Source organism: Zonotrichia leucophrys, chromosome 1A (assembly GCF_028769735.1).
Source record: "Zonotrichia leucophrys gambelii isolate GWCS_2022_RI chromosome 1A, RI_Zleu_2.0, whole genome shotgun sequence".
Taxonomy (NCBI): domain Eukaryota; kingdom Metazoa; phylum Chordata; class Aves; order Passeriformes; family Passerellidae; genus Zonotrichia; species Zonotrichia leucophrys.
Genome location: NC_088170.1, coordinates 70,090,164 through 70,116,433, shown reverse-complemented (window position 1 = coordinate 70,116,433; position 26,270 = coordinate 70,090,164). Strand labels below are relative to the sequence as shown.

General features: G+C 44.8%; 1 protein-coding gene across 3 annotated transcripts in view; it reads left to right on the top strand.

The window, feature by feature from the left end:
• The window catches only part of PLXNA4 (plexin A4), a 505,817-nt gene that overhangs the window by 43,595 nt on the left and 435,952 nt on the right, over positions 1–26,270 (top strand). For all 3 annotated transcript variants that reach the window (XM_064703091.1, XM_064703090.1, XM_064703092.1), the window contains exon 3: positions 15,169–15,351. In XM_064703091.1, coding sequence (XP_064559161.1) covers positions 15,169–15,351 — 183 coding nt within the window. The remainder of the gene's footprint in view (positions 1–15,168; positions 15,352–26,270) is intronic.

The following is a 26,270-nucleotide window of genomic DNA, read 5'->3' as shown; positions in this document are numbered from 1 at the left end:
ATAATATTAATGCTAATATTTATATTATATTATATTATATTATATTATATTATATTATATTATATTACATCACATAATATAATATAATATTTTATTTCTGTAATTCTATAATTCTAGTTATAGAATTATATTAAAGAAAGAGAAAGGCATATCAGAAGGCTTAACAAGAATTAATAATATAATTATTATTAATAGAGAGTCTGACACAGCTGGACTGGGATTGGTCATTAAGTAAAAACAATTCACATGCTGGATCAACAATTCTTTAAATCCCATTCCAGAGGAGCAAAACATGGAGAAGCTGAAGCTCTCATCTTCCCAGGAGAAGAAATCCTGGTGAAGGGATTTTTCATAAAATATCACAGTGACGTCCCAACTGGACAGACCATGCACAAATTTTGTGCACATCTTTATTCCAAATTTTACAGGCTGGAGTTTCTGATTCAAAGGGTTTGTAGATAGCTGAGGTCAATTCTTGGTCAATTTTTAACAGCATTTTCTTCTTCTTCCTCTGAAAATGCAAATAAGAGCAGGAAACCCCCCCAAAAACGATAAAGTTTTTACTCCAAATTTTACAGGCTGGTGTTTCTGATTCAGAGGGTTTATGGACAGCTGAGGTCAGCTCTTGGTCAATTTTTAACAGCATTTCTTCCTCTGAAAATGCAAATAAGAGCAGGAAACCCCCACAGAAATGATAAAGTTCAGTTTTTGGGAGGGCAGTACCCTGAGCAATGCTGTCATGCCTCTCTGGGAATGCTCGCTGGAGCAAACAGGCTGGTGGCTGCCAGATCTGTGTTTGTGCACTTGCTCACATCAGTTTGTGTTGGATGCTGGGTGTGCAGAGCTGGTGCTGGCCCAGCAGCTGTGATAAGAGGTGACAAGTGTCCTCCTGGTGACACTGGGGCTGGAGAGGGTGGGATCTGAGCTGGGGAGGAAGAGGGACACAATCACTTCTGATTGTGATGGGGTGAATTATAACATCTGTGTTGTCTCACCCGTCTCATGAGACTTAAAATGAAAAGTTTTGAAAATGCCTCTCATTGCCCCATCTCTGGATCAGAAAAGGGTTTAATCCAACAGGTAGGGCTCTGACTTCAGGGTTTCTGCAGCTGAGCTCTGGGATTTGCAAATCTCCCCCTGCATCTTCTGTCTCCATCACCTCCCCTGCAAAGCTGGCTCTGCTCCGCAGTGAAAAACTTCCACAGAGAGAAATTCCAGTTATTTCCCCACAGGAGGCAGCTCAGGGAGATACACAGCTGGTATTTGTCAGGGTTGTGGTGGAAGTGGCCAGAGATGTCTGGGGCTGTGCTCTTTGGAGAGCAACTGAGTTCATGTCTCCAGTGCTCCCAGTAAGGTCCTGGCCCTCTGAACTGGGATTGGGAAATCCTCCCCAGCGTGGGGTGAGCTCAGGCAGAGTGTGGGTTCATCTCTTTGCCCTGGGGGATGGTTCTCTCTGCTTTCAGCCATCAGGGATGAGGACAGGTCCCTGCCTCTGCAAAGTGCTCTGTGCTCCAGGCAGGGAGAAAAGGGGCCTTGGGTGCTCTGAGGGAGAGCAAAACAAAAACTCCTAATCCCCTACATCAACTGAAGCTTGCACTTAAGGGCTGTAAATGAGGGCCTAATTGCGTGGAGAGGATGATTGTATTTGAGGTATTAAGTAGGTTTCTCAGTATTAAACACCTGTCCTTGAAAGGATACTGCCTGACCAGTGGGTGCAGAAATAATTCTGGCAGTAATTAATTACCTTCACCATGAAACATCCCCACCCTGAAACCTCTCCTTCACAAATCCTCATTGTCCTGGGGGAAAAAAACCAAACATGCATTGGAAACAACCTTCTCAAACCCATTTATTTCCTTCCAAAGCACAAACCAGGAGGAAAGCCTGTGTCTGAAAGTGGCTGGGTGCCAAACCCTCTGACAGAGAGAGCTGCTCTCTCACATCAGGGTGACCCCGCTCACACAAAATGTTCATTGAGTGTGACCGTGCTCACAGGGGTCTGAGGATGAGGGAAGAGATGAGGATCTGACTCCATGTTTCAGAAGGCTTGATTTATTATTTTATGATATATATTATATTAAAACTATACTAAAAGAATAGAAGAAAGGATTTCATCAGAAGGCTAGCTAAGAATAGAAGAAGAAGGAATGATAACAAAGGCTTGTGGCTCGGACAGAGACTCTGAGCCAGCTGACTGTGATTGGCCATTAATTAGAAACAACCACATGAGACCAATCCCAGATGCACCTGTTGCATTCCACAGCAGCAGATAATCATTGTTTACATTTTGTTCCGAGGCCTCTCAGCTTCTCAGGAGGAAAAATCCTAAAGAAAAGATTTTTCATAAAAGATGTCTGTGACAATTGAGGGCAGAGCAGGACCCAAGGCTGCTGGGTCTGAGATATTCAGGCACAGCTCCCTCCCCCAGCATCCCTGCCATCCCTGCACCAGTTGTGCCTGAGCAGCTCAGCATCAGCCCAGGTGCTGCAGCTCCCTGGTGTGCAGGTGAGCAGAGTGCCAGACCCTCCATCCCTGTGCCACCTCCCCACCACATGCACAATTAGATTTATTCCTGGGAACTGCTCTTTGCTCCTTCCCCTGCCAGAAACCCAGGCTGTTTTCTTCTGTGGTCGAGCCCTGAGGTTGTCTGTGGCTCAGCTTTGCATTTTTGGAGGCCTCCACGTGATCTGCTCACATTCTCCTCCTCGCCAGGACTTTGCAAAGCTGACCTCGCCTTGCCTCGCCAGGAGGTCGCCTGGCAGGCCAAGAGGCTTGTGCAAGAGGTTTTTTTTTTTTTAATTAGAAAAAAAGAAATTGCAGAGAAAGCAAACCCCAGATGTCCTGGAAGAGCCAGAAGCAAAATGACTCCAGCTCCCTTGGTGAGGCTGCTGCTATTTAAAGCAGCCGGAGCAGGGGCGGTTGTACAATGCCCATTCTGTTGAGGAGAGGGTCGAGGGGGTGCTGGATTCAGCTTTGCTCTCTGGGATAAATCCTGCACAGACCCTTCCTCCTTCCCTCTCCTGATGCCAGTGGGGCTGTGGGGGTGAAACACAGTGCAGGCTCTGTCTCAGAACTTGGAGGCTCAGTGAAGATATTCAGCCTCCGGGAGCGATCTGATGTGTGTGTCTATTTATTGATATTCCAGGATTATAACATAAGACTTATCTGTTTTTTCCCTCCTTGAAATATCTCTATTTATCCAAATTGCATGGATGGGTTCCTATTGTACCTGGTAGGATAACACATATATTTGAAGAGTGGATAGAGTGGAGATGGAGATGAAAAAAGATGTTTTACTCACAGAGAGATGCCTGAATCACATCTGACCATATTTCTGCCCCAGACACTCCCAGCCTGGCACCTGCATGGCTTTGCTGTTGGAGGATAGAGTTTTTGCTCTGAGTTTTTTTGAGAAGCATTTTACTGAGAATGGGACTGTGACTGTGTTCACAGGGGTCTTAGGATGAGGGAAGAGATGAGGATCTGACTCCATGTTTCAGAAGGCTGATTTATTATTTTATGATATATATTATATTAAAACTATACTAAAAGAATAAAATAAAGGATTTCATCAGAAGGCTAGCTAAGAATGGAATAGCAAAGAATGATAACAAAGGTTTGTGGCTCAGACTCTCTGTCCGAGCCAGCTGACTGTGATTGGCCATTAATTAGAAACAACCAACATGGGCCAATCACAGATGCACCTGTTGCATTCCACAGCAGCAGATAACCATTGTTTACAGTTTGTTCCTGAGGCCTCCCAGCTTCTCAGGAGGAAAAAATCCTAAGGAAAGGATTTTTCATAAAAGATGTCTGTGACATGGGACAGTCTTTGGGTAAGCTGGCAACACCTTTAGGACAAAATTTGGTGTTTGCAGAGGCAGCACAGACCTGAATGTGCAGCTGGTGAATCCAGGTTCAGGATGGAGCTGGAGTTCCATCTCTGGAAGTGCTCAAGGCCAGTCTGGATGAGGCTTTGAACAACCTGATCCAGTGAAAAGTGTCCCTGCTCATGGCACGGGGTGGGACTGACTGGTCTTTAAAATCCCTTTCAAGCCAAACCATCCTATGATCCTTTATTTAAAGAAATACTCAACACTAGGAAAGGCAAGACAGCCAGACAGGACTGGAACTGAATAGTAAAGACAGAGTTTGCTCTGTTTCCTTCACGCAGCACTGGGAGCTGGTGCAGCTGATGGAACATGTGGGTGACATTAGAGGAGTACATTGCATTTCCCCGTTTCAATGTCATTACCCTGTCGTTGTCAGTGATCCAAAATATAATAGGATTTGTACAGCTGATTTATCCTGTAAACAAGCAATATTAGCCAGGCACGTATTTAGACAAGGAGAGAGAGTGGGAGAGGCAGAGTGAGGGAATGTGCAGCAGGGAGTAATAAAAATTCACTCCTCCTAATGAGGGAATGACCCAGCATGGTGGTGTTTGAGGGTCCCCAGGATGAGGGAAGAGATGAGAATCTTGACTCCATGTTTCAGAAGGTTGATTTATTATTTTATGATATATATTAATAGAAAATGATATACTAAAATGATACTAAAGAAAGAGAAAGGAGACATCAGAAGGCTGGAAAGGAATGAATAATAAAAACATGTGACTGACCAGAGTCCTGACACAGTTGGACTGGGATTGGTCATTAATTAAAAACAATTCACATGAGACCAATCAAAGATGCACCTGTTAGTAAACAACCTCCAGACTACATTCCACACCATCAGATAGTTATTGTTTACAATTTTTTTCTCAGGAGAAAAATCCTAGTGAAAGGATTTTTCAGAAAATATGTCAGTGACAACCCAGCACTCTTGGGTTGGGGCTGTTGGTGGGGATCCCACTCCAGGAAATACAGGGCTGTGATTGTGATGGTGTCCCTGCTGCCTCCCAATTGCTCAGTCCTGCTTCCAGATTCGGGAGCAGTTGGAATTTCAGTGAATTGACACTGCCTGGTACAAACACTCTGAATTCCTCAAGCACCAAGATCTGCCCAGATAAGCAGCTACAAGCGGGAGATTTTCCCTTTCAGGGCTCGAGTGCTTTAGTTTGTTGTTCAAACTGATAACCAGGCCTCTTTAAATGCATCTTCTGTGAGATGATGGCACCAGACACATCTCCATTCTCTCTGATACAGGATCTCCACTCTCTGTTATTTGTTGAGCGAGCCAAGCTCTCACCATTTCCAGCAGCACATACATCTCACTCATTACAGCACTTAAATCACCTTTGCAGGACCGTGGTGAGGCTTAATTAATGCTTTTAAGAGGCTCAGGGCTCTCGGGGTGAAGGTGTTGCCTGCATGCAAAGCAGCTTTGTTATTTCATTTCTGCAGCGCTGCTGGCGCGGGTGCCACTTTGCAGCCCAAATGATGATATTTTTTTTATTTTTTTGTTTCCCTGTGTAACAAAATAATAATTATAGCAATTGTGATTGCAGCAGCAGTGAATTGCTGGTGGTGCCATCAAAGGGAGGCAGCCAGACTTTATCTGAGCAGGTGCTGGTGTGTGTTCAATAGGAATGAGAGGGCTGATCAGGGACATCCTTTAGGATAAATGCAGCACCTTCTCTCAAAGGTGACTTTCTGCAAAAAAAGAAACCCAAAACCCCCTTTTCACCTAAGATTTCCTCTCTCTAGGACTCATTCTCCCCATCTCAACTATATATATACACCAGTGCTGCTGTGTTTCAGGTGTATAGCAGAGCTTTGCTGCTGGAATAAGTTCTTACAGAAGAGCTCTAGCAGCTTATTTGATCAATACTTCCCTTTTGAAAAATCCCTAAATGCTTATTTACCCAACAGCCCGTGCCAGTTTCAAAGACAGAGTCTCCACACTCAATAATCTCTTTTTTTTTTTTTTTTTGGGGTGTGAAAAATTTTAAGTGAATTTTTCAAAGCACTGATCTGAGAGGCACAGAGATTATATTCCTCTGTTTATCCCTCAGCGCCGCAGCCACACGATCCTTTAAGCCAGCAAGGGGAAGTTTATGGGACCACAGGAGAGCTCAGCTTCCTTTTACACCTTTTACAGTCACACTTGCTGCTCTTCAGGTCACATCCATCCTTCTGGCTTGTAGGAATGAACCTCAGAGGCCAAAGAGCTCTGGGGTGTGGTTTTTATCCCACCTGCATGGTTTGGAGTGCTGGGATTTGGAGTTGTGATGCTGGAAATTTTCTGAAGAGATGGAAATGAAATATTGTGGAAAACACCAATCACTTGTTTTTAAAATTTTAAAAGTTTACTAGTAATAAAATGGTTATAAAAATAGTAATACAATTAGAGTAATAATAATTTGGACAGTTTGGATTAGGACAATAGGAGACAATAAAAACAGAGTTATGGACATCTGGGTAACTTTTCTGGGCAAAATAAGCCCAAAAAAGGACCGACATTAACTGAGGATTAACCCTTAAAAACAACAGCCTGTTGCATATTCATACATCCCATACATGATGCGTAAATTGAATTCAAATGCAGGATTCTGTCTGGGCAGTGTCAGCTTCTTCCTCTTAATCCTGACAGCATCTTCAGCGCTGAGCAAAGCAGGAAGAAGTTAATTTCTCCTGATAATGGAGTAATAAATTCTCTTTCTCTGAAAGATTCAGCTGTCCTGTGGCTGGTATCTTGGTATGAGTCCTTTCTTTAGGAAAAAAGTATCCTACATAGCATAGTTTCTATTTTAACATTTTGTTATAACCTAAAACTATATTTAACACACTACTTAAGAGAATTAACACAGCATAACTTTCTAACACAACACATATAATATTCATTTTAATATCTGCAAAAAGCCAATCATAAAATACACATTTTTCACAAATATGCAAAAGGAAGATTTGGCTGACACAGTGGTGTTTGGGATTTGGAATGGGAAGATCTCCATGAATGTAATATTTTATTTATTATGTTTTATTATATTGGTCTGCATTGCTGCTGGAGGTACTGTCCCTTCTCAGGCTTCTGGGGTCTAACCAAGGCACTGGAAATACCACTTAAATCACAATATGAGTTTCCTTCATGGGGACATGAGCAATTTCCCTTAATCACAGCATCTTAGAATGGTTAGGTTGGAAAGGACCTTAAAGCTCATCCAGTTCCACCCCCCTGCCATGGACAGAGACCAGAGCAGGTTGCTCAGAGCCCCCAACAGCCCAGTGCTGCTTCCAGAGCAGTCCCAGCAAAAATGGGAACCAGAGATGGAGAACAAATGAAAAACAATCTTTGCAATGGTGTCACCATGGCTGTGAGAGGATCAGCTGAAAGCAGGGCTCTGCATCTCTGAGGTGTGATAAAAAAATAAAGGAAAGCAGCCAGAATTATTTAAATTTTGTAATATTGAGCCTAGAAAATGTAGGGGCTCACTAATGGATTTAGCTTGTGCACATCTTTGGATACTGCAATCACTTAAAAAGGCAGAACTTGGAGGATGCTACATTTATAGCACAAATTTACAGCACAATTCCTTTCATCCACAATTACTGACAATCACCCAGCTCTGAAGACTGAAGGAACCTGTTGCTCTCTGCAAGGAAGGCAGCCTCCTCTTCAGGAAATTGCAAATTTTATGATGTGGAGGAACGTGGTGTGGACTGTTGGGGAGCCTCACACTCACAGCAGAGCAGGAACATAAATGCCGGCATAAAAAGTCTGTACTCCATTAAGATTCTGCAGCACTCTGGAAACTTGACACCAGTCCTTGAACTGGTGCTTAAACTACAGACCTAAAATCCAAATGCCTGTAGCAGTTCTAGTCAATTGGAGTAACTTTCCCCCTTGTTCTTGTGCTCCTGAGCTGTGTCTGAACGACAACCTCTTCAGCATAGTGGGTGCAATTTCCCTATAATTGGTAAAGTTCCTGTAACTGCACTGTCATTTGTATATGGCGACATGTAATTGCACAGCATGCACTGCTGTGGGTGCACAAGTGAAAAGCAGTGTGCAATTAGAATGTGTTTCCAAATGCTGGCTCTTGGTCCAGCTTCTGTTCTATCACAGAGCACCCTGGGGAAACAGGGCTGGGTATTTTTGGATGTCACAGACTCCAGACTGACCACTGAGGAGGGGTGGGTTGGTCATCTGTGCTATCTTTGGTCGCTGCCCATCTCTTTGAACACAAAATTTTGAGCTGCAGATGACAAATATCTGCAACCAGGCAGACCTGCAGCCTTTTCCTGACCCAGGACGGGGAGTGTTGGAATCCTGGATGCTGAGAATTTTAAACTTTCTGTGCTGAAAGGCCCAGACTGACAAGAGAACACTGCATTTGACCTGAGGTTGTGGAGAAGGGTTCCAAAATTATTAATAGCACTGGGATTATGGGTGTGGAGTTGGTTAGAAGTGTATAATATCACAGGGTGGAAAACTTAGAGTTTGGGGTTTTAGAATATAGAAATAAATATGAAGCAAGATGGAGGTTTTAGGGTGGAGGCAGGTTGTTCTTCTTCATCTTCTTTCTTCTTCATGGGTTTGGGTAATATTTTGTAATTGGACAGAGAAGTCCACATTGCAGGATTCAAGTGATCAGTTATTGGGTTAAAAGGGAAAATAATCTAGGTGTCAGTTCTTAATTGGATAGTTTAGCCTTAAAAGCCCTTGTAACAAGAGATAGTTGGCCATTTTGTGCCTTCTAATGAAAAGCTGTCCAACTCATGATCAGAGACTGTTTTACTGATAAGAAATAATAAACACCTGAGTCTGAACATGAACTGCCATCAGTACAGACCCAGAGAAGCCAAGAGGGGAGGGCAGTGACAGACATCAAACTCCAGGAATGATGTGGCAGGATGGGAAAGCCAGAGGGGCCCTCTCCATCCTGCACTGGGATTTCACAGCTCAGCCCAGCAGCAGGATGAAATGTGATGGTTCTGCTGAGCTTCTGTGGGGAGAAAGGGCAGGTGGACCAAAATCCAGTGATTTCACAGGAGGCAGCATGGCCAGAAGCAGAGATACTGCAGAGGGAGGGTCAAACCAGCTTCAGGAATGCCAAGTACCAATGTCATGGGCAGGGCAAAGCAGCATCAACCATGAATTCACCTTGCACTCAAACCTGGTCAAACCACCAAGAGAACCTGTGCAGACAAACAGGAGCAGCACAATCCTTGGGTACCATCCTGCTGCTGCTGGAATTTAAATTCCTGTGGTTTGCAGGGAGATGGTTTCCATTATTTCCAGCTCCACTCCGTGGGGATTTATGGTTCACCCCTGCTGCAGGTGTCCTAGACCCTAAATTTCTTAGCTTGTGTCTCTTCAAATACCATGAAACTCCTGCTGAGAGGTTTTTCTATGCCTTCCATCTCTCTAGATTTTTAAATATTCTGTTAAATGGACGTGTGCCCACCTTCACCTTCATTCAGCTCTTGCAGCCAGGTGATGGAAAAGACCTTGGATGTCTCCTTGCAAAGACTAAAATGCCTGTGACTGTTGATTTCTTACTGCTGCTGGCTGCCTGGCCCTGCTGGCAGCACAGACATCCATTAATGTGTGTTCCCTCCATCCTCTGCCTCAGCCAAGCTTGAGATAACAGGAGAGAGGAGCCAAGTACCTGCCACCACATGAAGACAGGGCTGTTAGGTATTAGCTGTAAATCAAAGGCAAGGCTTGGCCAGTGGGACAGCCTTTATCCCTGGTGAGTCTGTGGAATTGCTTTGGAGCCTGCTGAGATATCTGGAGGAAAAAAAAAAGGCTCCAGTGCTTTGATTGAGGAGGAAGATTCTGCTGGAGTGAAAGCAAGGAGGAGTGAGGGGTGGCTAATCCTTTATCGAGGCTCTTCCCCAAATGTGGATTAGGCTGTGTTTGATTATCAGGGGCTGCTTCAGAAGCAAACAGTGAAAGCAGATGTTTAACGGACAATTGGTATATTATGAGCACTGTTTGCTCCTGTCCTCTGATATTTGGTGCTTCTGCCACTCCTGCAGTGCCAGCACGCTCGTTCTTGCTGGCAACGAGATGAGGACAGGCAAGGAGGTGATGGAATCAAATCTCCAACCCTTCTGCTGAATTTGGGGTTTTGGGGGCTTAGTCAATCCTTGTGGCACTGAGCCAGCACCAGCCTTGTAAAGCCATCCTCTCCAGGAGGGCTTGGATGTGTTAATTATTTATTTATTAGGTTTAATCCTGGAGAAGGCAAAACCTGCCAGAATCCTGTAAATCAGGGTCACTCTTTTGCACACCCTTCCTGTTTCAGTGGTGACTGTGACACCTGGACATGGTGTCAGGGCTGCAGGTGGTTGGTGACACAGACAGAGGTTGACAGAAGCAAAACACAACCAGGCAGAGAAGCAGGTGGTGGGACTGGGGAGGGCATTTGTACCCTGGTGTTGTCTTATATATCAAGAATAATATTACCATTATAGTGCAAGGATTTCATATCACCAGAGCCTCATACCTCCTCGATGTTTCTCATGGACAGCTCCTCTAGGCACTGACTGTTCTTGGCCCTTGCAGCAGCCAACTGATTCCAGTTCCCAGCAATCCACTCTTTTATAACACTGCTCTTATTTGCTACAGCTGTGGCCTGTTAACATCAGGCCTGCTCCTGATCTTTAGTAATTGGTTCAGCTGCAACTCTTTAGGGGATAAGATTACATTCTATACCACCTTCATTTACCCATCCTGTATCCCTCTACACCCTGGGAGCTGCCAGTTCCATCTCAGATGAAGATATTTTGGATATGCAGACATTTTGGATATGCAGACCACCTGTGCTTCTCAGTTTCCCTGGGGCAGGGTGGTGGTGAGAAATATTCCCTCATTTGCAAGTGGGAATTTGTTGTGGGATGATGAAGTGGTTGATCCCAGCCCAGCAATCCAACTGCAGGGCTCCCATTCCCTTCCAAGTTACCTCTGGCTGTGACTTTCTGGGTTGGATTTTAACTGCCCAGGATGTAAGAATTGCTGATATCATTCCCACCTCTTCAGACCTTCCCTTTGCCTCTCCCTGCTATCCCAGCCACCACTAGAAGTGAATTCCTGCCCTCACCTCCCCCTTCATTCTGCAAAGTCGTTAACATGAAATTGCCAGGCAGAGAAGCTCCAGAGAGTTTAACGTGGCTACTTTATATTGCTGCTAGGAGTGTCTGGAATTGAAAATAAACCTGTGCTTGCAACTCCTGACCCTTTCATCATAAATCCAAACTTCCTTACGTGTCTGTCTTTGCTGCAGAGGATGACTGTATTTCTGGCTCTACAAAGGCCTGTGTGCAGCTGAGAGCCACAGCTGTGCAGGAGCTGGGTGCTGTTTATTTGGAGGGTTTTGCTTGCTGGCATTTTTTTGGCAGATGATTCCCCAGAGGAAATAACCCAAATATGTTCAATGAAAATAGTTTTCGTGTGGCTTGCTGGCCTTGTTTCTGGGGGAGGGTTGTCCACATGGCAAACCAGCAATGCTGTGATTGCTTCTCTGGCACCCAACCAGCAGCACACAGAGTTCTAGAATGGTTTGGGTTGCAAGTGACCTAAAGACCATCAAATTCCACCCCCTGCCATGGGCAGGGAGACCTTCACCTATCCCAAGTTGCTCCAAGCATTGTCCAACCTAGCCTTGGACATTTCCAGGGATCCAGGACCTCCCCACCCTCATCATAAATAATTTCTTCTTTAACTTAATATGACTCTACCTTCTTTAAAAATCTGCCCCCTATTTCTGTGTAAGCCCTTCTTAAACGGATGTATTCTCCTGTAAATAATACCAGGGGAAAAAAGATGAAATAAATAAGGCTTAAATTTAATTTTGTGTCTGTGTGGGATTATCAGCTCCATTAAGGGTAGGTCTGAGTTCAGCTGGAGCCCAATCAGGTGCAAGGGAAACTACCCTGTGGCAATTAGATTAATGAAACCTCAACAGGCTGGAGACAAATCAGCCACGGGTGTTTGTGCTTAATGCTGTGATTTTGGGGGCTGTGTCCTCCCAGGCTCCTGCCCCTGGGGTTGGGAGGATCTGGATGGATTAGAAAGGTAGCCAGAGGATTCTGTGTGTCCCTTCTGGTTGCAAGTGTTTCAGCTGGAGAGGTTGGTTTTGGCTGTGCTCTGCTGGATTCATCTCATTTCACCGTTTGTCAGAATAATTTTCTCTGGTTTGGGATGGAGCTTTGCACCTTAGGTAAGGTGACTGCTGGCACTTTGAAGCTTTTCATCGTCTTGGTGGTGAAGAAAGCTGTCCTGTTTTCCTTGGAAACTTTCCTCCCTTTCCCCTCTTTCTGCCGTTTGGGATTTTCCTGCTTTCAGCCTGAGGTGATTCTTTCCAGCTTGTCAGGGTGGGCACTTAGAAAGTTTGATTATACCCCTGAAACACAAATTGTGCTCATCTCTGAGCTTAAGGGTTTCTGGACAAATTGGGCCTGACTTGGAGACCTGGATTCTTGGATCTGACAAGATCCAAGAGTCTAATTGTCCACAGAACAATTCAGCTTGGAGGGACATCAAGGGGCCACACAGTTGGGCTGAGGGCATTGAAATTTGGGGCCAATCGTGAGTTGGAATTTGGGGCCGATCACGGATTGAAATTTTGGGGCCGAGTACAGGTTGAAATTTAGGGCTGAGGGGATTTGAAACTTGGGCCCGATTATGGGATGAAATTTTAGGGCTGATTATGGGTTGGAATTTGGGGCCGATTGGATCACCTGGAGTAGTTTTGTGGCCACCTGGCTGTGTTGAAAGGTGAATTTCCGTTTTGGTTAGGTAGCACCTTCTCTGGCACACCTCCTTTCCCTGCTGATTATGGATTTCCACGTCCTCAAGCTGGGTTGCAGATTTATCTTGGACTTGTTGCTGTCATTTTGGACTAGCAGCATCCTGCCTGCTGCTGCTGGAGGCTGCTGATCTGCTCCCTAATTGCTCTTTTAGCTCTGCTAAAAAGGGCAGTCCACAAACACTAATGACTCCTGCAGGCCAGAGCTCAGGCTAGCTGATCCCTCCTAATGGCCCTTTGAATTCCTCCTAGGTTTTATGTATTTATAAACACATTTAGGACGCATTATTCTTCTATTCAGCAAAACCATCTGTAATTATTGCCCGTAATTGCTGGGTGAGGATAAAATGAATCAACTATCAGGCTTTTACTGCTGGTGAACTCAAGCAGGGACCATCACTTTTTTTAGCTGTGTTTCCAGGAAGATGTGAGCTCAAAGAAAATTGTCATGGTCCTTTAGTTCTGATATATCAAAACTAGGCAACCTTCCTGTACACTTAATTATTGCTTCTCTAGGCCTTAGCTAAACATTTTAAGTGTTGAAATCTGTGAGTGGCCTCAGAGAAGTTAATAAAGTCCAACTGCTCTGGCAGTTGTGTGCTGGGATATTTGGGGTTTTATTTGATTTATTCTGTGGAGATCTGTGACCTGTATTAGCTTCACCTGCCTTGATGGTGCCTGAGGTAGAAGAGCTGCCTGTGCCACATTCCTGGAACTCCCTGAAGCCCAAGGAAACACCTTTAGGGACAAATAGACATGACATTAATTTAAGTGAAAGGGATCCCAGTGGAACATCCATGTGGTGAAAACGCTGCTGAGTTCAAATGCAGTGGGTGATGGAGCTCAGGCAGCGGTATTGATGGATAGGAATTTTTCTCTGGTTATTGGGAGTTCATGGGTATCTCCAAAAAAAAAAAAAAAAAAGCTGGAAATTCCTCGTGGTAGCTGTGGAAGCTTCCCTCCTCTCCAAAGAACTACAGGAAATTACAGAATCCCAGTTAAATCACAGAATGGTTTGGGTGGGAAGATGCCTTAAAGGAAGGAAAGATGGGTGCTAATGTCCTTACAAACAACTCGATGGGTGAGGGGTCTTTAGGAGGAATGGGTGTTAATGTCTTTGAAATGGGCCTCAATGTCTGAACCAACCACAAAACCCGGGAATTTGGGAATTTTAACTATGGTTTGAACTCCTGAGCTTTAGGGTTGGACAAATGGGTCTGGGTAAATCTGGGGCTCTTCTGGTGGATCGCCTGAAGGCAGACAGCCAGAACTGCTGAGTTTTGGGGGAAATTATAGGTTCAAGTTGGAATATGTGGGAGGTGGATTGGGAAGGCTGCACCTTCCTGGGAATGGGGAAAGGAAGAGGGTGAGTTTAGAATAAAAGAAGGTAGTGTTCTTTGAAATCTCAAGAGAAAAACCCCATGGGGGTATGCCCCAGTGGGCTCTCTCTCCATTTATGCCAGTAAAATTGCAGAACTCCTCTGTCTTTTTTATGGACACTGGCTTTTAATAGGGTTTTTTCCTCACACCATCCAGTCTCACTCTCTGCCATGGTCAGGGACACCTTCTGCTATTCCAGGTTGCTCCAAGCCCTATCCAATCTGGCCTTGGACACTTCCAGGGATCCAGGGGCACCACAGCTTCTCTGGACCCTGTGTGCCAGGACCTCACCACCCTCACAGCCAACAATTTCTCCCCATCTAATGCTGCTCTCTGGCAATTTCAAGCAATTGCCTCTTGTCCTGTCCCTCCATCCCTTGTCCCAAGTTCTGCTCCAGCTCTCTTGGAGCACCCTGAGGCACTGGAAAGGGCTTTAAGTTCATGATATTTAATTCTTACCATGGTCCCTTCTGCAGATTTGGCCTGGGCTGACCATCTCTTTCTTGGTCAATGCCTGGACACTCCTTGGAGGATGATAATGTCTAAGATTTAACACAAGCAACCTTGCTGAGTTCAGAATTAGGAGAGGAATGGTTATTTAGGCTTCATAGATGTGATCCTTAGTGTTGGGTCCAGTGGACAGGTCAGGGTCTATTTTATAATTTTATTTGCCAGTGAAGATTTAGCTCAGTAGTTCTTACTCTGGATCTACAGGAATGGTGTACTTTTTTTTTTTTTTTTTGACAGAACTTAGGGATGTTTAAGACATTTTCAGCAGACTTGCACTTGATTGGTGAGTCTTGACTGGTAAAACTGACTGGTACAGCAGTAGGAAAAAGGCTTAATGTAATGTATCCTGCTGGGCTGTCATTCAACAGAACCAACTTTCCACTTCTCCTTCTGGCTGTAACTCATTGTGTAACTTCAGAGAGTTTTTTTTTTCTTTTTTCCACCTCTTTCTCCAGTCCTCCTTGATTTTCGTCAGCCTGCATAAATTACAGGCACGTTACACAACGGATGGATACTTCCCAAATGGCTGAAAAATTGGTGACTTCAGCTGTTTACCCACTTTTTTCTTTCTTCCTTTGCAGCTGTTAACAATTGATGACAATTTCTGTGGCCTGGATATGAATGCCCCCTTGGGAGTATCATCCATGGTGCGAGGGCTCCCCATTTTCACCGAGGATGGGGACAGGATGACCTCGGTGATTGCCTATGTCTACAAGAACCACTCCCTGGCTTTTGTGGGCACCAAGAGTGGGAAGCTCAAGAAGGTAAGACCTACTGGTCCTCTAACTCAGGTTTTCATGTTTTTATGGTGATTTAAGTGTTGCGTCGAGCACGAGCGCAGTCCTTGTCCTAAGGTGCTCCTATTTTGAGGATGAAAAATTGTTTCGTTGGCCAAAAAACTGTGTTTCACCCTCAAGGGATAAAGATGATCTGAGAAAGGATAAAATCCTCCTTCCAAGTGGTTATTCATCAGGAAATTAATGCTTCAGAAGTCAAACCACAGTCGCAGATGGACGTGATGTAATTTGCATCCAACAGAATTTTTTGGTGTTCAGACCATCTCTAATTGAGTCATTGATCACAGGGTGTCTGTGCATGCTGGAGAAAATCAGACAGGGGATGAAGTTTGGGAAACAGGATCCATGCTCTGGAGATCTTTCTTCAGGGCAGTGTGACTGGGCTGTGATCTCACCACGAGCCCAGCACGGGATCGGGGGCTGCCCTGCTGATGTCAGCCTGGGGTTTGTGCTGAAGGAAGAGGGTTTGCATCAAAGGAAAGCTGTGTCCTGAGCCATAATGAGCTTTGTGTTTATGGCTGATGCCACACAAATAGAATCAAGACTGTGTTTGTGTCCCTCTCTGGGCATTCTCACTGAAATTTGCCCATTGCATGGCTGGGGTTTGCCTTGTGAAGCCCCCAGAGAGGCTGGGGAGGTGGAATCCTCTACCTGAGGCTTTCCCAAGAAAAGAAGAGTTGTTGGAAGTGGGCTAATGATGGGCTCTGGCTCCATTTCAGCCGCTCTGTGCCAGTCGGACAGTGTTGGTCTGAATGTTCAGCCCAGGAGTGTTGTAAGACATTGCCTGTGCAAGGAGGTGGTGGCTTGGCCATGGCCATGGAGATGGGGGAGAAGCTGGGAAGGGAGGCTGGGCAGAGCCTGGAGATGTTTTAGGATGTTGTTTCCTGTTTAAATCCCTTTTGTGAGTAAAGACTTCCAAGCTGGGGCAAATAAGGTGATGTGAAAAGGTGACCCACTGTGGCTTGTGGGGAGTGAAGGGAGTTGTTTGTTCATGGATGCTTAGGGATAGTCTGGAATCTCTGGTTTTATTCTCTACCTGTTTCTTCACTTGAAAAGCAAATCTGGACTGTAAATTCAGATGGCATTTCCCCCATGCTGAGGGAGGAATGGGATCCTGCCCACTGGCAAATGTCTCTGGCTTTGCTCAAAGCGGAGGAAAGGCTGCTCATGCTTTTGAAAAGAAAATGTGGTAGTTTTTTTTATTATTATTCAGGCATGTGAAAAAGGAGCCAAATGGTTTTAAAAAATGGTCATAATAAAAATAATCTCCTCCCCTGGCTAATTAGCTTTTGCTTCCCTGTCATGTGTGATATCATAATAAACTGTTCAGTTCTCCAGTCAGTCTCTTGGAGGGAGGGAAATGGGGCAGCTGAGATCTGAATGGTAAATATCAAAAAGACCTAAACTCTTAATGACTGCTCTCCCTGCACTCACAAGCTTTTGGTTGGGGTTTTTTTTGGCTTCAGGAGAAGAAAACTCAGCCACAGCTCTGTCTTTGCCTTTGCAGGTCGCACTGCAGAGTCCAAGATCTGATTCCTTTTTAACAGGGGAAAATAGGAGAGAAATCTTTCTGTGCTTTATGGAGTGTGGTAGGGAGCAGGGACAGCCTTATAGGGTAAAGAATGAGCAGAGGAGAGCAGAAGTGGCTGGTGTAACTTGAGAAAGGGAATAAAATGAAGCTTTTTCCTAACATGCTGAATATTCCACTTGTGGTAGTTCTAACTTTGGGTGAGTTGGAGCAGGGCTGGAGCCTTGGGCTGAGATTTGCTCAGGTGAATGAATTTCCACCAAAGAGGCAGAACACAAAGCAAAATGAGGCTCCCTAACCATGTGTGATTGCTTTGGACCAGTTGATCCAGACTCCTGGAAACCTTTAGGTCCAGCCCAATCCTTGCTGTGTCTTCTGCAATCCCTGACTTTCCTCCTCACATTGTCCCCCTCCAGTGCTTCTGAGGGTGTCTGACCCTGGGACAGCAACCTGTCACCTCCTCTGCGTGGTTTGGCACTCAGGACTTTCCCTTGATGCTCCTTGACCCCTGCCATGGCCCTTTGGATGCTTTATTTTCCACCTTGGCTCATCAATCAGGTGCTGCCAGGAAAATGCTGCATTGGGACTGCAGCTCCAGCATAATTCATTATTTCACCACAAAGTTTGTTCTCTGTTCAAAAACACTGGTAAATTGGAGTAAGCCTTGTAGGATTAGATGAAACTCCTGGACAAATCCCAGGAGCTGGGTATTTCTTTTTTTATTTTTTGTGCTGTTGGGTCCTACCAGACGTGTCACACTCTGCTGCTTCTCCTGGTGCAGTGCAGCTCCTTGGTCAAGCTGCAGTGGAATATTTGGGATGGATAAAAAAGGGAGTTCTGAGATTATCCCCAAGATAGCAGGATTTATTCTGTGCTTGGAAGACTCACTGCAAGTCATTACAAGATGGTTTTGGAGAAACTTTGCTGCTTTTTTTCCCCTGCAGTTTCAGTATTTTCCTCTCTGTGTGGTTTTTTTTTTTTGTGTTTGAAAGCGGCAGACTGTGTATCAGGTTTTGATTTATGTGATCCATGAATGCTCTGCAAAATACCCACAGTCATAAAGCAATATCTGTTAGTTGATATACAAATGTCACATGTGTCAAAGGAATTTATCCAGTGGCACACACAACTGAAGGAAAATATTGTGCTTTATGGGAACGTATCATTAAAATGAATACTAGCAGAGTATCAGGAGTCTGCCCATGTAACCAAGACAACAAAGAGGGAAAGAAAAGGAAAAACCAAGATAGAGATAGGGCAGGGAAAGTGTGAGTGAAACCGAATGACACGCTTGGCCCCAGCTATTTCACTGCCCCAGGCAAAATACATTTTGCAACCCCTGCTCATTCACAAAGCTCCCTGTGCAGTCCATCAGGAAGGCACAGAATAATGTGCTGGAGAAATATTCCCTCCAATTCTGCTGCCTTGTCCATGGCACAGCCCTATTGTATTTACTGGGATCCCCAGTGAAGAAAGGAATGATGAATCTGACTCCATGTTCTCAGAAGGCTAATTTATTTTTTTATGATACTATATTATATTAAAGAATACTAAACTAAACTATACTAAAGAATACAGAAAGGATACTTAAGATAGAAAGTTAAAAAGATAATAATGAAAACTCGTGACTCTGGAGAGAGTTTTGACACAGCTTGGCCCCAATTGGCCAAAGAGTGAAAATAACTCATGGCACAATCCAATGAAACAATCACCTGTGGGTAAACAATCTCCAAACACATTCCACATGAGCACCACACAGGAGAAGCAAATGAGATAAGAATTGTTTTCCTTTTCTTTGAGGCTTCTCAGGAGAAAAATCCTGGGTGAAGGGATTTTTTCAGAGAATGTGAATATGACACAGCCCAGCCCTGCAGAATGAAGAAATAAATAGGATAAAAATGACGAGCTATGGAAAAGGAAAATTTCTCCCTGTCCGTATCTAACACATAAAACCCACTGTCCTTGCATTAAAGGTTTCATGGAGGGTTGTGGGTTCTTGAAGATGGAGAAGGGTGGCCCAGGGAGGAGAAGTTCAGTCCTTTGCTCTGCCAGGAACTTCTGGTGTGCCTCCATGTCTCATTTCCTGTACTGCAAATGGCAGGGAATGTTTTCCTTGCTCAAAGAGTGCTGGAGAAAGGTGTACTATAGGACACAAAAGAACACAAGCTCACACCGCTGTTCTCAAGGTTAAGAAAAAGGGAAGTTTATTTTCTGACGCCAACATTTATAGTTTTCTAAATGTGTCAGTGGATTGGAGGGTGACAGTGCCACCTCTCCAATGACACTGGTCAAACCAACAGTCCATCAACTTTCTCTTCCTCCATAAAGGAATGCAAAACAATGAGTTATTTACAGAAAGTGTGTGAGAAAGTTCACTACAAGAATGTCAACATCAGAAGGCTTAGAAAATCTTAAAAAACCAGAGTGACAGAAAATGAATGTGTTAAGTGCTGTGAGGTGTGTGATCACCTCAAACAGCTTAATTCAACAGATCAGGTGGGATGGAAAACCACTCCTGGCCACTTGTGTCATTGTTTAATGAGAAATATTTAATCTTGCTGTGCTTTGGTTAGAACCCAGTGTTTGATTTCCTCCTGTGCTGGCTGTCCCATGTGTCTGTGCCACTTTGGTGGTGAGTGTTCCCACAGTTTAGTGCAATCCAAGGATCCTGATGGGCATCCTTGGCTGCAAACCCCTCTGCACCCTGGGGAATGCTTCAGGCAAAACCCGTGGCTGAAATGCAGTTGGCAACCCTGGCAGTTTTTAGTGATTTCTTTCAGGAGATGCAAAAAGAAACTCGAGTTTAGCAAATGTCTGGTTTGTCTCCCTGCAAACAGCACAGGAGCTATTCCTGGGATTGTTCTCCCTACAAACCACTCTGCTGTGAAACAGCCAGGTGCCAAAATTCCCTGGCTTTTTATTTTTTGCTTTGCTCACTCTCTCATTCACACTCAGCTCTTCAGTGGCAGGAGAAAAGCAGGGATGTACCCATGGGCTTGGTTTGGATTTTTTTTCCTGGTGCCACTAACACCTGGCATCACTAAAAGAGCGTAGCAGTATTCCATATTCCTTGTATTCCCTCCCCAGGCATTTAATTTATGGGTCACTGCTTCTGTACAGATCATTTCCAGTCAAAGAAATACAACTTACCTGCAATAATTCTTTGTGGAGGTGCAGGTGTAAAGGGAGAGTTGAGCTTACAAAAATGTCAGCCTGGGAGCAGCCCCAGGAATTGTATTTCTCATAAAAAAAAAAAAAAAGAGGCTATTTCGAAATGTTTATTTGATAATGGAGTAGTAGAAATTTTCATTCATTTGAAACTTACCTGTAAGAAATTGTTTGGTTTCTTTTTATTCCATCCAAATATTTCACTCAAAGCCTTTTCTATGCTGAATTCCTTGCAGAGAGAGAACTTTAACTTAAAAACCAACACTTTCACTCTGTGGGCTGTATTTAATTTTTCATCAGATCCAATCAGTTTGTGGTCTTTGAAGGGTTTTTAGATGTGGAATGTCGTGTGGGGTGAAGGTTTTCTTTTGTATCCAACAGCTTTGAAATCTGGCCAGCACTTCCCACCAGGTATCAACTCTGTTTAGGAGAACATCCTCAGTTCCATGGTTATCCATCCTCTGGATAACCCTGAGCCCTTGGGACCCTGCTTTCCCTGGATCCAGAGACAAAGCACCACAGGGAGTGTGACCGTGTTCACAGGGGTCTTAGGATGAGGGAAGAGATGAGGATCTGACTCCATGCTTCAGAAGGCTGATTTGTTATTTTTTGATATATATTATATTAAAACTATACTAAAAGAATAGAAGAAAGGATTTCATCCGAAGGCTAGCTAAGAATAGAATAGCAAAGAATGATAACAAAGGCTTGTGGCTCGAACAGAGAGTACGAGCCAGCTGATTGTGATTGGCCATTAATTAGAAACAACCACATGAGACCAATCACAGATGCACCTGTTGCATTCCACAGCAGCAGATAACCATTGTTTTCATTTTGTTCCTGAGGCCTCTTAGCTTCTCAGGAGGAAAAATCCTAAGGAAAGGATTTTTCATAAAAGATGTCTGTGACAAGGGAGAATTTTAAATCTGGGAGCTGGGATTTGCAGTTCTCACTTTGGCCCCTCACTGTGGTGCTGGGGAAGTGCTCAGTTGCGACTGGAAGTGTTCAAGGCCAGGTTGGATGTTGAGGTCTTTGGTGTAGAGATGACCCCGAGGTGTTGGAAAGTCTCTTTTTCCCAGCCCCGAGACCAAAGAAGTCATCAAGATTAGTTGGTTCTGCTTTTCCAGGTTGTTTATATGCTCTTATCTATTCCACTCTTTCTCTGAGTGGAGCTGAGATCTGTCCAGCAGGTTGGGTTGTGGCACAGTCCCTGCCCTTGGGGTGGTGTTGGCTTTTTATACCAAGAACTACGTGTACTTTATTTACAATAATTTTCCAATCCCTATCACTTATGTTAGACAGTCTGTCTCTACTCTAAACCAATCCAGAAATGTCACCATCACAGCAGAAGTTGGAGGGCAAGAAGGACAGAACACGCCCAGATTTCTCCATTTTGCCTCTTGAATCCCAATTCTAAATCCCCAAAATTCTGCTTTTTCACCCTGTGACAAATTCACTCTCATTCTACTCAAACTCTTGTGGCTTGTAACTCCTCATACAAAGTTGGTAATTGTTTCCATGGGCTAAAATCAAAGGCACAGGTGTTTTTGATTCCATGTCAGGATCTCGAGTCCTCCAGGGCAGTCAGAGGAACGTCCTGGGTTCCGACAGTTGGATGGGGCTTGGAGCAGCCTGGTGAAATGGAAGGTGCTCCTGCCCATGGAACTGGTGTCCCAGTTCCAGCCAGGGGGCTGGGATTTACCTCCCATCCGAGGAGGGGGCAGCTCTGGGATTGCCTTGCTTGGAATGTCAGTCTGGTGGTAGCTGCACAGAGATCCCCACTGCTCCTCCAGGCCAGGGGGTTTCTGAATACACACAAAACAAGAAGCCCTGCTCAGTTTTGATACTCCCTGGAGGGAATTCTGCAGCTGACAGCTCTGTGTGAATCCCAGCAGGGAAACTCAGCTCCCTTCTCCTTCCCTCTGCTGCCTTTAAAGACTTTGGGGATCTTTTGAATTTTATTTTTTTTTTCCCCAGCTATTTGGCAGGTGGACTAGACTGCTATGAAAATGTGCTGGAGAGGCTCTGGCTCCTGCTGGGAAGATGGTTTCTGCAAGAGGGGCTGGTTCACCCAGGCCTCTCCTCACAGCTTCCTGAGCCAGCAGGAGTCCAGGTGCTTCACTGACTTGTGATGGAGCAGTGCTGGTTCCTGTCAGAATTTGATGTTTGTAGTTGTCTGTGCTCTACCTTGATGTGCAGCTGCTCTTTGAGAGGTTGGTGCCAGCTTAGATGCCTGGAAATTAGTTAATTTTTCTGGCCGAGGCACTCAAAGTTGTGGTTTTTGTAGCTGTGGTGAACTCTACACTTGGTATTTGTGTTGGGTGAAAGGGGTAGTGGGAAGTTGTTGGTTTCTCTGGGTCTGGATTGAAGGCACTGGAGATGGCAGTTCATGTTCAGACTCAGGTGTTTATCATTTCTGATCAGTAAAACAGTCTCACTACTGTGAGTTCAGCAACTTTTCATTAGAAGGCACAAAATGGCCAACAATCTCTTGTTACAAGGTCTTTTAAGAATAAATTATCCAATTAAGAACTGACACCTAGATTATTTTCCCTTTTAACCCAATAACTGATCCCACAGAGCCCACAATGCAGATTTTCCCACCCATTTACAAAATGCCACCCAAACCCATGTAGAAGGAGGAAGAAGAAGCATGAAGAAGAAACCCAGGATGGCACTGTGTGCCCTCCATCTTGCTTCCATCCACAGCATACTAAAAATCCCAAAACCTCAATTTCTTACCAAGTGACACACCTACACTACTCTCTATAATCTATTTCACACTTTTGTGGATTCCAGTCTATCTTGAAGTCCGGGAAACTTTCTCCATGGATGAGAGTCACAGTCAGTGCTGCCCTGGGGGTCAGGGCACCCCACAGCAGACACAGAAATATTCCCAGTGCCCTGGGTTTCTACAGGAATCAATGTGGACATTGAGCAGAGGCACAATTTCTCCTAGGTCATGTAATAATCATTTTCTAGTGATGATAAAGTCCTCAAACATCACCTAAATATGAATGGATTCTGTTCCATGGGTGCAATCAAAGATGCAGGATATAGATGGAGGAAAGGTGATCACCTTGGGCTCAATTGCCAGGCCACATCCAGATACTGCACCCAGTTTTAGGCTACTCAGAGCAAAAGCTTTGTTGACAACCAGAACAGGTTCAGGAAAGGGTCAAGAGTTTGGCCAGGAGCTGGAGAACCTGCCCTGAGAGGAGGGGATGAGAGGAATGAGCTTATTCAGGCTGGGATGAGAAAATGTGGAGAGACCAGGTTACAGCATTGCCATGCCAACGGGGAGGTTATTGAGGAGCTGGAGACAGGTTATTCATGTTGGTGAGTGAGGAGAGGATGTGGAACAGCAGGCATAAGTTGGCAGGAAAAAACTCCAATTGGACATAAGGAAAAGCTTTTTGTCCATCGGGACCTTGAAGAAGCAGTTCCCATTCTTGGAGACTTTCAAGGCCAGAATGGACAAAACAACCTGGTCTGATCTCCCAGCAGAACCTGCTTTGAGCAGGAGGTTGGGTTAGATCTTGGGGTCTCCGCTGCTCAGAGTGACCCTGAGATGTGTCAGAAAGTCTCTTTTCCCAGCCTGGTGCTCGAAGAAGGAGTCAGAGCTCTTCATTTCTTGGTCTCAAGGTTGTTCATTGTATCTTATCTATAAAATTCTTTCTCCTGTCCAGCCAAGGTCTGCTCAGCAGGACAGACAGTGGCACTCTGCCTGCTCTCAGGGCAGTGTTATCATTTTATACTAAAACTACCTGTACATTACTTACAATAATTTCTCAATCCCTATCACCTATCTTAGACAGTGAGCTTCTACCCTAAACCAATCCAAAAGTGCCAGCATCAAAGCAGATGATGGAGGCCAAGAAGAAGAAGGAGAAAGGCTGGACATGCCCACATTCCTCCATCTTGCCCCCTGAATCCCCATTCTAAAAACCACCAAAAATCTCTTTTTCACACTGGATAAATTCACTATCATTCTGCTTAAACTTTCATGGCTTGAAATTCTTCATATAAAGGTTGGTAATTGTTTTTTCCAAGGGCTAAATCAAAGGCACAGGGGTCTTGGGCTCTGTGTCAGGGTCCCTGAGCCTCCTGGGCAGGGTCTCAAGCCCTCCAGGGCAGCCAAAGGAATTTCTGGGTTCTGACAGTTGGAGACCCTGTGATGAGGTCCCTTCCAGCCTGGGTTACCCTGAGATCCATCCTCTGCCCTGAACCCACACCAGAGGGGCTCTGTCCAGGCTCTGCTGCTGAGCTGGTGCAGCCAGCACTTGTTTGAAACACCCACTGAGGGTTCCATCACTGCAGGTGGCTGCTTTGCCTCTCACATCCCTCATTTCCATTGCTCTGAGACTTCCAGCTACAACTTCTCCACGTCTCACACTGCAGCTTGTTGCAGTGTAAAACTGCAGGAGGAAAACTCCTTTTTTTTTTCTTTTTTTTTTCCTGTGACTTGAAGGCTGCTGTTCCTGGGAAGAACTGGAGCCTGCTTTTTGGCAGAGAGCAATTAATTTTCCATGTCTCTCCTTCGAGTACCCCTCTCTGCTTTCTGACTACTCAGCAATCTCCATGCTGGTGTGCAGGGTTTGGCTGAGCTGTGCTTTCGCTGGGTGCTTTTCCTACATGTGTTGAGTGCTGCTCTTTTTTTTTCTTTTTGGATGTTCTGCTTTAGCTGTGACTCAGAGTCTTGTCAGAGATGGAATCTTGTGATCGTGCAGTGAGATTTGCAAATAACTGTCTAATCCCTCCAAATTCTACACCAGCAGTTGTGCACTGTGTGTTTTTCCTCCCAGCTCCAGGAGATAGAGCAGGCTCCAGTGAGCCCAGGGAAGGCAGCAGGCTGTGCCTTCACCTCTTCAAACCCTTCCTATAAATGCAGCCTGCATTTGACAGCTTTGCAGAGCTGGGTTTCCCCTCAGAGGGGTGTTGAGCAGGCAGGGGGATGTTAGTGAGGGGACAGTGACAATGTCCTGCATCCTGTTCCTTGCTGGAATCCATGGGTCCTGCAGCCTCCTGGGGACAGCTGGCTGTGTCACCTGCCCTGTGGTGGTGTGTGACCGTGTTCACAGGGGTCTCAGGATGAGGGAAGAGATGAGGATCTGACTCCATGTTTCAGAAGGCTTGATTTATTATTTTATGATATATATTACATTTAAACTATAATAAAATAATAGAAGAAAGTATTTCATCAGAAGGCTAGCTAAGAATAGAAAAAGAATGATAACAAAAGTTTGTGGCTTGGACTCTCTGTCTGAGCCAGCTGACTGTGATTGGCCATTAATTACAAACATCTAACATGGACCAATCACAAACCCACCTGTTGCATTCCACAGCAGCAGATAACCATTGTTTGCATTTTGTTCCTGAGGCCTCTCAGCTTCTCAAGAGGAAAAATCCTAAGGAAAGGATTTTTCATAAAAGATGTCTGCAACAGTGGTGGTGGCAGGTGATGTTCTGCATGGTGTCAGGCTGCAGAGCATGGCATGGCAGCATGATGGAAATTGTGCAGGGGTGGGATACAAGGAAAATCAAATCCATTCCCATGTCCCTCTGGTCCATTTCCTTCTCTTTATCCCTTTGTTCTCAGGGAAATGCTGTGGCTGGAACATCAGGTGATCAGCTTTGGTCTTCACCTGCTCCTTCTGCTCTCCAGCCTCCAGAGAGGCTGTTGAGCTCTCCATGCACTCCAGTGAATTCCCAGATGGATGCCCAGCCAAAAAAGGCTCTTGTGATGCTTTCCTCCTCTCTAGCCCCTTCCTTTTTGACTGGGATAATGACTTTTCAGGGAGCCCTTGAAGTGCCTCTTGCATCTGCCTTTGATTTGAATGCCTCTTGCCTGCTGACCCTTCTTAAGGGAAGTCGGCTTAAGTGTGGTTCTCCTAATTAGTTTTGCTTTAATTTAATCTTTTGAAATAATTTTATCAAAAAGAGGAAACCTTCTCCCCACTCCCTTATTTTATCGGCTTGTTTTCATGCACGGTCTCTGGGTTTATTTCTCCGTTTCCCTTGTCTCTAGATAGGACATCATTTGCATATTTGATTAAGCTCCATATGTTATCAGGAAGCCAGTTGAAAGAAGAGCAAGTCCCTGATAAGGTGCTGTGCATCCATCTCTCCTTTTCACTTTGCATCTGGTTGTAGCAAGCTGATCTTTTTAAGAAGTGGTCCTGATGATTTT